The sequence below is a fragment of the Notamacropus eugenii genome, chromosome X (assembly GCF_028372415.1).
Source record: "Notamacropus eugenii isolate mMacEug1 chromosome X, mMacEug1.pri_v2, whole genome shotgun sequence".
Classification (NCBI taxonomy): Eukaryota; Metazoa; Chordata; class Mammalia; order Diprotodontia; family Macropodidae; genus Notamacropus; species Notamacropus eugenii.
This window is the reverse complement of record NC_092879.1, coordinates 2,274,801-2,288,488: the sequence shown is the minus strand read 5'-3', so window position 1 is coordinate 2,288,488 and position 13,688 is coordinate 2,274,801. Positions and strand designations below refer to the sequence as shown.

At 51.4% G+C, this 13,688-nt stretch overlaps 1 protein-coding gene across 3 annotated transcripts in view; it reads right to left on the bottom strand.

Annotated features, from left to right (window-relative positions):
• LOC140516008 (uncharacterized) overlaps window positions 1-13,688 on the bottom strand; it is a 41,842-nt gene that overhangs the window by 27,044 nt on the left and 1,110 nt on the right. For 2 of the 3 annotated variants that reach the window (XM_072626917.1, XM_072626915.1), the window contains exons 2-9: window positions 10,569-10,620; window positions 8,911-8,962; window positions 8,364-8,472; window positions 7,265-7,316; window positions 5,015-5,141; window positions 887-1,017; window positions 552-753; window positions 75-437 (exon numbers count right to left, since the gene is read on the bottom strand). In XM_072626917.1, the coding sequence (XP_072483018.1) occupies window positions 75-437; window positions 552-753; window positions 887-1,017; window positions 5,015-5,141; window positions 7,265-7,316; window positions 8,364-8,472; window positions 8,911-8,962; window positions 10,569-10,620 (1,088 nt within the window). Of the gene's footprint in view, window positions 1-74; window positions 438-551; window positions 754-886; window positions 1,054-5,014; window positions 5,142-7,264; window positions 7,317-8,363; window positions 8,473-8,910; window positions 8,963-10,568; window positions 10,621-13,688 lie in introns of all 3 variants that reach the window. The other variant, XM_072626916.1, reaches the window with a different exon arrangement.

The following is a 13,688-nucleotide window of genomic DNA, read 5'->3' as shown; positions in this document are numbered from 1 at the left end:
TAGGCCTCCATCCTTCCCCACCCACTGGGGCTTCCTTCCTAGGATGTCCCAGTCCAATGCTTCATCCCCCTTACCTGCTGGAGCCTCTTCAACCTCCAGACCTCAACCTCCTGCATCCGCTTCTGATTCTCAGCCTCCTGCATCCTCCTCCAGACCTCAGCCTCCTGCATCTGTCTCCAGGCCTCAGCCTCCTGCTTCCACTTCCAGACCTCAGACTCCTGCATTCGCATCCTGGCCTCAGCCTCCTGCATCTGCCTCCAGGCCTCGGACTCCTGCATCCGCCTCCAGGCCTCAGCCTCCTGCTTCCGCCTCCAGACCTCAGACTCCTGCATCTGCCTCCAGATCTTGGCCTCCTGCATCTGCCTCCAGGTCTCAGCCTCCTCCAGCTTCTTGGACACTTTCTTCCCAGCTTTCTCAGTCTGCCACCCATCCTTTACCTGCCAGAACCCCCAAGACAGCTGGTCAGCTCCCATTAGGTCAGACCCCTGCCCAGCCCAGCCCCATGCAGTCAGCACCCCCCTCAGGATCCAGGACCCAGAGTCGCCAGTGACCTCCTCATTCTTCTCCAGCTGAGTAGGATCTTGCACCAACTGATCCAGGTTCTGCACCAGCTGAGCTGGGTCCTTCTCCAACTGAACTGGGTCCTTCTCCAGCTGAGCCAGGTACTGCTCAGGGTGGTTCTTCTCCTCTATCTCCAGCTGTTCTGCCCACTCCTGGGCCTGCCCAACCTTCTGAAAGAACTCTTCTAGGTTCCTAGGGGTACAAGGAGGAATGGACTTGTCCCTGGGCTTGGAGACCCCCTCCATCCTACTCTGGCACCCCCATTCCCCAAGGCCTCGCCAAGAGCCAGGGAGTGGGCAGTGGCAAGACAGGGGCAGATGCTCACCGCTTCATTTCCTCCAGATGTACATGCTTGACCTCTTCCAGGTGTGGGAGCTTGTCCTTCTCCATCTTCTGCTTTCTCAGCAGCTCCTCCTCCTCCTTTCTCAGGTTCTCCAGCCACTGCTGCTCCTTCTCCTTAAGATGGACAGAGGGATGGAGGGAAGGGCTGGCCTGGCAATGAGGGAGCAGTGGACAGGCAGGGACTGCAGCCACCCTTCCCCACCTTCCTGTGCAATGCCCACCTTCACCCAGCCCAGCTGCCTGGAACACAACAAGGGATGTGTCATAGGCAGGAATTGAACCCAGATCTGAGATCAGCCATCTCTCCACTTGCTGTAATGAATATTATTGACACAAATGAGATCAAAGAAATGGAGGAGGTTACTGCCCATGCCCAGAGCTGCAGGCACAATGGGTGCCCTGTCTCCTGCCAGTGTGGCTGCCCTGGATCAGCTCAGCTACTTAACTGTCCAGGTGGGCTTGGGCCACTGCTCCTCCTCTGAGATCTAATATTTACCATCTGCAAAGTGGACTTGTTGTCCTTCAGCCACACCCCTCCTGTGGCAGCCGCCCAGAAACCCTCCTGCAACACCTAGAGCTCCAGGCTTGGGGTCTGCCCTGGCTTCTCCTGATAGACACGGTTGAGGCATCCCTAGTCAGCCTCAGGGGACCACTGACCCAGAAGGACAAAGGGCTTAGCCAAGACCACATGGGCAGAACACAGCAAGCCAGTGTTCATGAGAAATGGAAAGAGATGGTGTCTCCACACAGATATAGGGAAGTGGATTTCCTTGCAACAGATATATACCTCGAGTCAGGAGAAAAGCAAAAAAAGGTCGCAATGACACCAGTCTCATCTGGGGCTGGAAGTCAAGAATGAGGCGCAGGGTAAAACAGGCTTAAAGTTTGCATGCTTAACTACTTCATGAAGGTCACCTTCTCCTTCCAGAGAGGAGTTATAGCTGATTTAAATGAACATGTGATGGATATGGAGGGAGGAAAACATATCAAGGTGAACCATGAGGGAAGTGTGCAGGAAAGTCGTACACCTCAGAGTACTCAGTCAATGAGGAAATGGGGGAGGGACCTTGTGTTTCAGGACAGGGACACAGTTGCTTCCTCTGGCTTCTGGAGGTGTGTGTCTGCCTTAGCAGCATACCTGCTTCTTTCGAGAACCTATACAGACAAACTTGCCTCATCTACCTCGTCTTTGCTTTTCCTCTAGAAATTTTATTCATAACATTCAGACCCCCGAAAAGCTATGGGCAGAGTCTCATCTGGTGGTGTGAACAAATGATACATCCCAGCGGACCCGAGAACAACAGCCCACCAGCCCGAGTGGGAGGCAGTCCCCACAAGTGGCTGGGAGGGACAGGGAGCAGCTTTCTCATGCCCCTCGTCCCCATGTCCATAAAGAAGTCACTGTCCCACTGTTCTGGGAGAGCCACCCCCTCACTGCTGCCCCGAGGGCCTCTCAGTGGGTTGGGACCTCTCTGGCCAGGCACTTCCGGGGCACCCCTTCTGAGGAAGGGCCGAGGAGAGCTGGTGGAGCTTGGCCTGAGAAATCTATCCTATGAGGGCCCATGGAGGGAGCTACAGAAAGAGGAGAAGCAAAAAGAGGGGGTGTCCTGTGGAGAAAGGATTATCTCTGCTCTACCACCCTCAGGCAGCAAGATCAGAAACCTCAAAATTATCAGGAGGCCAACAAGAACAGAAAACGCAGCTTTCTAATTTAACTCACTTGCACATTCACTTGGGGTCTACCAGGGTCGAGCATCATGCCAACAATAAAAGACACCCCACCTTTTACAAACAGCAAAAGCTGTTCAAAAATGTAACAAACTGCCTAGTGAAGTAGTGATCTCCCGATGCGCTGAGGTGTTCAAGTCAAGGCTAGACAGATGAGCACAAGTTTGTACGCTGCGGAGGGAATGCCTCCCTCTGACAGAACTTAGGGCCAGAAACTTCTCTGGCTCCAAGGACCCCCTGCAGTCAACTCACCCACAGACACTCACGGCCAAAGTATCTCTCCCTCCACAGGGGCACAGAGGAGGAATCTAAGGTTTTCCACAAGGATATCGCTGCAGCTCCCCAGGTTCCCCAGGGTTTCCAGAACTAGACAAGGAAATAGCCTACAAATGGGTGGTTTCTGCGAGGCCAGGGGGCATTGCCACTCCATTTCTCCAGCAAGAAAGCCCACTCTAGAAGTGATGTGACACGAGCAGGTGGGCTCCTGTCCCTATGCCTCCCAGAGGCACCCATCCTGGGCTCAAGGGAGAAGAGCCCTGCCCTCCAGCTCAGCTGCACCAACATGGCACATTGGAGCTACCCTAACCCTAACCCTAACCCTCACCCTAGGGTGGAGGCGGCCACCGTAGCAGCAGCATCCACTTTGGAGCCATCAGAGTAAAGATCCTGGGGGAATCGAGCACCTGATCTGGGTCTCAGCCCTGAATGGCAGTCCTGGGGTGAGGAAGAGCACTGGCATGGTGGAGCTGGTGGAGGGTCTGGAGAGGAAATCCTACTCACAAATCCTGGGCAGAAAAGAGTGCTTGTGGTTGCTCACAGACCAGGAAAGGAGGAAACTCCTCTCCCTTGATTGTGCCACTGTGGAGGAATTGAAAACTTACAGGTCTCTAGAGTATACCCTCCTCTTGACAAAGGACTCAAAAGTCAAGTAACTGGCTAGGAAAATGCCGCAAAAAAAGGAAAAAAAAAATAAGACTATATAATGTTACTTTTTGAGTGAACAAGTATTTTCTTGCATCCTTTCAAATAAGGAAGAACAAAGAACACAATCAGAGGAAGACATCAAAAATCAAGGCTTATACATCCAAAACCTTCAGAAAATATGCAATGGTCCCAGGTCATGGAACAGCTCAAAAAGGATTTTGAAAATCAAGTAAGAGAGGTGAAGGAAAAATTGGGAAGAGAAATGAGAGCAATACAAGAAAATCATGAAAAACGAGTCAACAGTTTGCTAAAGGAGACCCAAAAAAAGGCTAAGGAAAATAACACCTTTAAAAATAGACTAACCTAAATGGGAAGAGAGGTCCAAAAATCCAAAGAGAAGAAGAATGCTTTAAAGAACAGAATTAGCTAAATGGAAAAGGAGGTTAAAAATCTCATTGAAGTAAATAGTTCCTTAAATATTAGAATGCAGCAGCTGGAAGCTAGTGACTTTATGAGAAACAAAGAAATTACAAGACAAAACCAAAACAATGAAAAAATAGAAGATGATGTGAAATATCTCATTGGAAAAACAACTGACCTGGAAAATAGATCCAGGAGAGACAACTTAAAAATTATGGGACTAACTGAAAGCCATGATTTAGGAATATTGGAGCCAAATTCCAGAGTTCCCAGATCAAGTAGAAAATATTGCAAGCAGCCAGAAAGAAACAATTCAAGTATTGTGGAAACACAATCAGGATAACACAAGATCTAGCAGCTTCTACATTAAGGGATTGAAGGGCGTGGAACAGGATATTCCAGAAGTCAAAGGAACTAGGACTAAAACCAAGAATCACCTACCCAGCAAAACTGAGTAGAATACTTCAGGGGAAGAAATGGTCTTTCAATGAAATAGAGGACTTTCAAGCATTCTTGATGAAAAGACCAGAGCTGAAAAGAAAATTGGACTTGCAAACACAAGAATGAAGAGAAGCATGAAAAGGTGAACAGCAAAGAGAAGTCAGAAGGGACTTACTAGAGTGCCAGCATCAAAGCTGACTCTTGTCTACACCAGACCTCTGGCTCGCCTAAGGCACTGCCTGGACCACTGCACAGCCCAGCTCCCCAGGAAGGCTTCCACCCCCAAACTGCACTTGCAGCTCTGGTGGAACTTGCAGGCACAGCCCAAGCAGAGAAGACTGCCCCCAGCCCTGAGGCTGACCTTGGCGTCCACCTGGTACAGAGCACTGCATCTGATGCAGTGTGATGCATGATGCTGGTGCAGCTGGCTGAGGTCAGTGTCAGGAGCATCTGGTGCTTCTGTACCATGTGTAGGAAGGTCCATGGGGGCACATCAGCTGCCAAAGGGGATGGGGATGAGGATGAAGGTGTATGGGTGTGATAATGGTGCAGCGGCCACTATTGAACCCAGGAGACTGGGCATGTGTAAGTGCCTCACCTTCCTGACCTTGCTGCGAGGGCAGATGGTGGAAGGCATCCTGGTTCTAGGAGTGAGGACCTCACCGTCCATGCAGTCCCCGTTCTCATTCAGCTCTCTGACGGCCTGCTTGTAGACCCGCTTCCGCCTGTGAGGGGCAGAAGTAGTGCCAATGGGGGACTGGGCAGGAGGACAACAGCCCCTCCCATGACCCTGGGGCCCCTCCTCAGCTCAGATGGGGCCCAAGCAGGCAGGCCATGACAGGTAGAGTCTTCTCAGGCTTCCCCTCCCTCTGTTTACTAGGCCTGGGCCACATCTTCAGTCACCATGGCCAGCAGGCCATGGGGACCCCAGTTCTAGAAGGCTCTGTGCCAGGTCTGGGGGGAGGGTACAATGCGAAGCAGGCTCTGCCTGCTCTCGTGGAACTTACCGTCTGGCAAAGGGAGAAGAGGCCAACAGGGAGGATGATAAGTCTCGCCCACTACTGATGGGGTGCTTGGGTCCATGTGCTTGGGCCCCAATTATAAAATCACATTTTTCTCTAAAAATCACATTTCTCTCTAAAAATCTCATTTCTCCCTGACCTCAAAACGCTATCCAAGGCAGTTTCTCCTGAGTCCAAGGACACAGCCTGCCCCAGCAACAACCGTTATCTCCCTTCCTGATACAGCAGCCAGGTGCACCTACAGAACTTATTGGTCTGAACCACTTGTGCACTGGCTGAGCTGGCTGTGTTCTGGGTCATCACCACATTTAGTACTCACTGACCAATCGTATGTATCAGATTTAGACATACGTAGATTCCCTTACATTTATCTTGTCTAACAAGATATTGATGAGAGTAGCCTGGCATTCTTCAGTCAGCCCTGACCATTAGGTGACTTAGTGACATTTCAGACCTAAAACCACACCTCCATGTAGGCCCCCCACCTTGGGATATTTACTGATGAACTCTGGGTAAAATACTTGTGCAGTAGATACCAAAAGTGCATGGTCCTTTAAGTACTAACTACTCCCTAATCCCACCCCAAAATATGCAGTTAGCATATTTGGCACGTTTCCTATAGAATATTCTATATAAACATTACCTGTACCCCTCTAAGTTTTCAGGTTCTCTATGAACTCTTGCCCACTGAAAAGCGTAATAAATCTTTACCTTGACCTCAACAATGCTTGAGACAGCAAATTCATTCCAGGTGACATTCCTCTGGTACTCCTGTCTTTGTGGGTTGGTCTCACCCCACCCCTTTCCAGCCCTCATCACTACGACATATCTTCAAATAAATTGAGTATAATTTTTATAAGCACTTCCACCATAAAGAAGCCTTGTATTAGGTTCTGAGGCTTCAGAGGCAAAGATGAAACAGGCCCTGTTCTCGAGAAGCTCACTTTCTACTGGGGAATAGAGCATGTGTGCAGGTCGTGGACGCAGGTCAGGACTTACAAGCTAATGTGAGGAGGGTCTCTCCACTGGAGACCACACCCTCTCCCACAAACCTGCCTGTCAAAGCCTCGAGTGTGGGCTGGCTTAACCAATGTCCTCCATCATGCCCCCAATGCAGCCACCCGATACACCCAAGCATTGTGAAGGTGGAGCCAGAAGGTCCCTGAGGGGCCACTCAATCCAACCAATACAGAAAAAGAAACTGAAGCCCAGAGAAGTGATTTGCCTAAAGTCACACAGTTAGGTTTGTGATCGTATCATCCAGAGATCTTAGGGGATGGCCCAATCCTGTCCTTTCACCTGCCCCACTAAGCAGACTCTTCAACGGATTCTGAGAATGAAGGTAATTTGGACACGAAAGGCAAATTGTATGACAAGAGGAACCTAGGCGTGCCAGGATGGGCTGGGCAGGGCCAAGAGATCACAGCTCTCTGACATGCCTCGTGGCCCCCAAGCTTGGCTCAAAAGCTGCCTTTCCTAGCAGGGTGCCCACTAGAAGCCTCGTTTGGCTCAGTGTATGGGGTCTGGTGTTTCAGAGGTACCCAAGTCCAAGCACCACAAGAACAGGTCCCCAGCCTAGCATCCAGGGCAGATGAGGTGCCAATATCTGCTGACTGATCAAAGCACAGAGCAGTGCTCTAGGGGCATCATGTTCTTGGCCCCTTGGCCCCCTCCTGAGGCTGTCTCAGGTTAGCTGCCAGCCTCGCCCCACTCTTGCCCCAGTATCCTGACCACCACCTCCCCAGCATCTGTCCCATCACCTTCCCAGCATCCTTCCCCCCATCTCCCCAGCATCCTTGAGATCGCGGCCCTGCAGGTCATCATACCCATCATTCTTAGACAGCACCTTGGGTTTGTCTCTTTGGTCCGTCTTCCTCTCTGTGGGGGGAAAATGACCAGGGAAGAATCCCTTATACAAAGCCTGTCACCCCACTCTCTCCTTACATCCTCACCATAGAGGAGCTAATTCAGTCATAGAGCTTGCCCAAAGAGATGACCTGCCCAAGGTCACACTGAGCCCCAGGGAAACAGGTTGCCAGGTGCCCCCCCCCCCCCACTCAGGTGTCCTGATGCATTTCGCAGCTGGCAAGTGAGCAGGAGCCCACTGAGGAGCCAAGTCATCATCTGGAGCTAAGATTATAGACAATCCTAAGTGGTCAACCTGGGCTAACCATGAGACCACTCTGTCTGTGGCTGTTGGATCCAGAGGGCTCCATCCTAGCCCCCCTGTCCCCCAGCAGCAGCCTGCCCAACTGGCCTCCTCCCTCTCAGTCCCACCCCACTCCTTCCTTGGACCATGAACCTTTTCCTCATCTGCCCCTGAAGCTACAGCTAGAACCTGTGGCCCACACTTTGCAGGCCATGCCAGGGCTGGCTGCCACAATCCCATGATCCCCTGAGCCTGGCAGCCAGTTTGGACCAGCCTACAATGGTGCCTGTGTAGTGTGACTGCCCGGCCTGGCTTCAAGCTGGAACCACCATCCTACTCTTCCTCCTTCCTTCTCCTCCACAGCTCCTCCCCCTCCTGAGGTCACAATCATCTTCATTTCTTTTAAAGAAAACAGCAAGCTGTTCCTGAGACACCACTGGTGATTCTCAACTGACCCAACAGGTCAGCGTGTGCCCTGGGATGCCCACACTGCCCAACCTGCCCAGGATGGCCCCAAAGGACCATCTCGGGTCATCGAGCTCAGGACAGCCTTCCCGGGAGTGGTTGTCCTGGCAACCCTTACTTTAGAAATGAGGAAACTGAGGACCAGAGTGGGGTGCTTCTGCAGCTTCTTCTTAACTGCCCTCCAGAAAGCAACAAGGGGGTAGAGTGTGAGGAGGGTTCTCAAGTCTGGATTTCACCAGCACAAACAACTACCAACCTCTGGAACCCCTGCTTCCTTCCTATGGCCCACCACCCCAGGAAGGTGCTCTTACCACTGCTGCCACCTGCTTGGCTTCCAGATTCTGGCTGGGCCCTCAGGGTGCTGATGGCAATCTTGTTAGCATTTGGAGGATGTAGAACTCCCTTGGTGCCCTCCGGTGCCTGCAAGCAAGGGCAGAGCACTAGGTTTCATTCTGGCCCAGTCCCTGATACTCCCACTTCCTGAGTCTGAAGCTACCCTCCCCCAAGAGACACTTTCGTTCCCAAACTTACCAGGCCTACCATCCCCTTTTCAGCACCACCCCTGGAAATCTAATTTAACATTTTTTAATTTGAAATTCGCATCATTTCAAACTACTGCCATGCCCCTGGATCATTCCAGTGCCCCCAAGGGGCAGAATCACCCACTTTGAGAGCCTATGGCTTAAATGAACAGCGGTCCTGATCCACAGCACCCAAAGGTAGGGAAAGAGTGAATGTCCTTGGAGGCAGAGGGCATCTCTGGTGGCTAGCCTGGAGTCCAAGAGTGTGTGGCCCTGGAGGCCCTTCCACTGCCCGCCCTTCCACCTGGGGCTCAGGCTCCCATCCCCGGTGCCCTACCACCTCCTGCTGGTTTTCTCTGGCATGTTCCATCTCTTCCTCCTCTTCAGAGCTGAAAGGAAGCAGGGAAAGATTGAAGAACTGCCCAGGCCTCAAACACCAGGAAGAGCGAGCTCCAGGGACGCCATGCCTCCTCCTCACCAGGAAGCTCCCTTCTCCTGGCCCAGGCCGAGCAACCCACCTGTTCACCTATACTGGCAGGGGCACGGGGCAGGGGAGGGATTCTTGTGCAAAGGCATGGGGATGGATGATACAACACTGTTTAGAGGGGAATGGTGAGGCAGCTGGCTGAGCTGGATCAGGGAGGAAGGAGCAGAAAGCCTGCAAAGAGGGCACAAAGCCAGATGGTACCATGCTTTAAAGGACAAACTGGAGTTTTTATTTGATGCTGGCAGTAGGGGGCCTTGGAAGCAGAGATCTGATGGTCAGATCTGATGGCTCCAAGGAAGGCAGAGACCAATGAAGAGGCCACAATAATGGGGAGGGGAGGGAGCTGTGCACAGAGGGGCAGTACTACCCACTGGGGAAGGATCAATGCCTCCCTAGAAGGGCAGATCTGCCCACCAGTACACAGAGCCACCAACAGTCATTACCCTCTCAGGGGCAGGCTGGTGGACTCCCGTGCTGGGTGGACACTCCCACAAACCAGCCACAGGCCTTACTCTCCTTGAGCCTCAGTTTCCTTCTTGTAAAATGAAGGGGTTCAGAGGATCACGGCCTTTGAGCCAAAGGCCACAAGTCCAACTCTTGCCTTTTACAGATGAGGAAACTGAGGCCCAGAGAAGCCATGTGACTCAGGTCAGGTCAAAAGCAGAGCCACCAACACCACCCCCAAGGCCAGCTCTGATCCTGGTGCCAGGGCCCTTTGCATGAGCCTGCAAGACTCTTCCCCTCTCTGACCTCCAACAAATCTGGGGTTCAGGCTTGGGGCTGGAGAAGGACTTTGCTACGGGAGGGATCTCCAGGCTACCTCCCCTGGTGCCCCTGAAGGACATGATAACATGGGCCATGATGGCATCCTCCTGGCAATGATCAGGCCAAGTTCCTAGCAATGGTTGCCTCACCCATGGGGAATGGGGGAACTTCAGTGATGGAGAGAAGCTGTGCTCTCCAGGGGGCTCCACTGGCGTTCAAGCACCAGGGTTAGTAAGCATGAGAAGCCGCTCACTCCCCTTCCCCCTTGGCTCCAGAGGAGACGCAGGTCTTCACAGGGTCTCCCATGTCCCCAACCCCTTGTTCTACTCTCCTCAATGGGGAACTTCAGCATTGCCAACTAAGCATCCACAGGGCAGTCAGGGCCATGAAAGGGTCATAACCCAGGGAGGCCTAGGTGTGGATGACAGCGACCAGGCTGCGTGCAGCAGCTACTGTCCAAGGCTGACCTGAGCCCCATATGGCCCCAAGCATCTGCTCTTGGCCTCTGGCCCTTGGGAGCTGTGGGCTGCGGCATGGTCCAGCCATGGCCTGGAGAGGCCATGAACATGCAGCAGTGCAAGCCAGTGTCAGGGAGTTCTGCTCCTCCTTGAAGGGACTGGAAATCTTTGTGATGATGCCTTTTTATCCCCAGCCCCAGGCCATTACAGGGAGGAGGGATGCCTGTCTCCACCGAACCCTGAGCACAGGGACCCGGCTCCCAGACAAGGGCATGGGCACCTCACCTGGCTCTCCTGGGAGCTTTTACATCGAGGACTCTCTCCACGCACCTGTAGTCTGAAAAGAGAAATCAAGGACAGAACAGGAAGTCAGAGAACAGCAACGTGTCCTGGAAGGGTACTAGACTGGAGTCACAAAAGACTGGGGTTCAAATCCTCCATTTGACAACAACGTTTGATAGTTACTCTATCCCCTCTGATCCTCAATCTCCCCATCTGTAAAATGGAGATAATAACTCCTTTAGTGCCTACAGAAGGTGGTACTGGAAGGGACAAATGAGAGAATGTATAGAAAATATTGAGAGTGTGACAGAAATCATTTATTAATTACAATCCTAACTCAGATGGGAACCACTCGCTTCTTTTCCCAAGAAGTCCCCTACTAGGGCCTGGCATGGCAGGGGGAGCGGTTCCCCTCCAGCTTCACCTTCCACTCTCCCCGCTAATCTTTCTTTTCTTTTGGTCTTGTGGAAATAGCCCTAGTTTGGAAGTCAAAGAAATTACGTTCAAGCTCCAGGACTGTTATGTACTGGTAGGGGAGGCCTAGCCAAGCCCCGCCTGTCTCCAGGCCTTATCTCTCCCCCCCACTCCCTGCAAAACACAGGTGTTGGCCTAAGTCAGTGGCTCTCAAGTACAGTGGGGAAGGCATCACAAACTGGACGTGGTCCACTCTTGAGGACCGATCACCCTCCCCAGTCAGTGTCTGATGACTCCTTGGCTCTAAGAGCCAAGAAAGAGAGGAGAGCTGCTGACCGAGGTGATGGCAACAGTCCTTCTGGGCCTCCCCATCCTCTACCACCATGTCACAAGGGTCAAAAGGGCCCAGGTGTGGCTAACAGCTCCAATGGCGGAGCAGGTGCCCAGCTCACCCAGCCAACCAGAGCTTCCTGCCAGTCCATGGCAAGGAAGACCTAAGAGGAGAGGGCAGGGAACTATTTAAATCTGGCTTGTTTTCTTTTGTTGTTAATTTATTTTTAGTTTTCAGCATTCACTTTCACAAGATTTTGAGTTCCCACTTTTCTCCCCATCTCTCCCCCTTTGATCACACCAAGAAGATCGTGCATTCCAATTGCCCTTTACCCCAGTCTCCTTTCCTTCTATCACACCTCTCCCTTCTGTCATCTCCTTCCCCTCTATTTTCCCGCAAGACTAGATAGATTTCTATACCCCATTGCCTGTAGGTCTCATTTCCTAGTTACATGCAAAACAACTTTTAACATTCATTTTTAAAACTTAGTGTTCCAACTCCTCTCCCTTCCTCCCTCCCCAACCACCTCCCCTGAGAAGACAAGAAATACAATACAGGTTATACATGTGTAGTTATGCAAAACACTTCCCTAATAGTCAAGTTGCAAAAGACTAACTATATTTCCCTTCATGCTATCCTGTCCCCCATCTATTCTATACTCTCTTTGGACTCTATTCCTCTTCAAAAGTGTTTGTTCTAATTACCCCTCCTCCAATTTGCCCTTTCTTCTATCATCCCCCACCCCCTCCTCCCTCCTCCCCTTATCCCCTAATTTTCTGCAGTAAGATAGATTTTCAGAGCAAATTGAGTGTGCTTATTATCACCTTAAGCCCAATGTCATGAGTAAGGTTCACTCTTTCCCTCTCACGTCCCCCTTCTTCCCCTCCATTGAAAAAGCTTTTCCTTGCCTCTTTTATGTAAGAGATTATTTACCCATTCTATTTCTTCCTTTCTCCTCCCAATATATTCCTCTCACCCCTTAAATTTTTTAGAGTTCATCCCTTCACCTTCAACTCACCCTGTACCCTCTGTCTTTACGTGCATAATCCCTCGAACTACCCCAACACTGAAAAAAGTCTCAAGAGTTACAAATATTATCTCTCCATGGAGGAATGTAAATAGTTCAACTTTAGTAAGTCCCTTATGATTTCTCTCCCCGTTGACCTTATCATGCTTCTCTTAATTCTTGTGTTTGAAAGTCAAATTTTCTATTCAGCTCTGGTCTTCTCATCAAGAATGCTTGAAAGTCCTCTTTCATTGAATAGCTATTTTCCCCCTAAAATATAATACTCAGTTTTGCTGAGGGGGTGATTCTTGATTTTAATCCTAGCTCCTTTGACCTCTGGAATATCATAATCCAAGCCCTTCAATCCCTTAATTGAAGCTGCTAGATCTTGTGTTATCCTGACTGTATTTCCATAATACTCATATTGTTTCTTTCTGGCTGTTTGCAATTTTTTTGTCCTTGACCTGGGAGATCTGGAATTTGGCAACAATATTCCTAGGAGTTTTCCTTTTGGGGTCTCTTTCAGAAAGTGATCGGTGGATTCTTTCAATATCTGTGGGCCTTTCTACATGAACTCGGCTCTTAACACAGAACCTAAAAATCTCTTTACCAAACTGATGACCCATCTGTGTCAGGCAGGTCACCAGCATCCAACGTCTAATAGCGGGCAGGGTAGTTCAGTGAAAGGTTATGAGGAGGAAAGAGTCAGGAGAACCCTGCTGGCTGTCTGAACTTCCTTGCAGGCCTTGTCCCCAATTTGTGCCTCCTACACCGCTTCCCTTCTTTGCCTTAGAGGTATCTACCTGTCCCCTTTTTAAGGATGGAGTCACTGAGGCAGGCAACCTGAGCACAACAGGCCCCCCAGGATTGACGGGAACGGAGGGGAGACTCTAGCAATTGAGAAGGCCACTCTTCCGAGGACTTAAAGGAGGACATGGGCAAGAGTCCTCTGCCCTCTGCCTTCCCCCTTGTTATAAGGGAGCCCAGGAAGCCTGGCAACACCCTGACCTTCACGACAATGTGTACTTATTGCTTTCCGACCCCGCCCCCCTCCCTCCTCGGAGGGGGTTGGGGAAGAGAAATGTCCAGAGTTTGCTAGAGAAAAATCAAGAAAGCTCCGAGGGCAGACGGAACCAGGAACGCCCCGAGCTCTGGCCCCAAGGGAGGCGAGAGAGGGCCGAGAACGCGAACCACGGGGAGGGTTGCAGGCGAGAGAGAGAAGGCGGACAACACGCCACCGTCGAGGACCGACACGGGACCCCAAAGCGAGACCCACCGCGTGGGGGTGGGGGCAAGCAGCCCGACCGAACGCAACGGACGTCCTCTCCTTAACTCGTCTGTTCCCCAGCAGGAGCCCGGTGGCTGCACGACG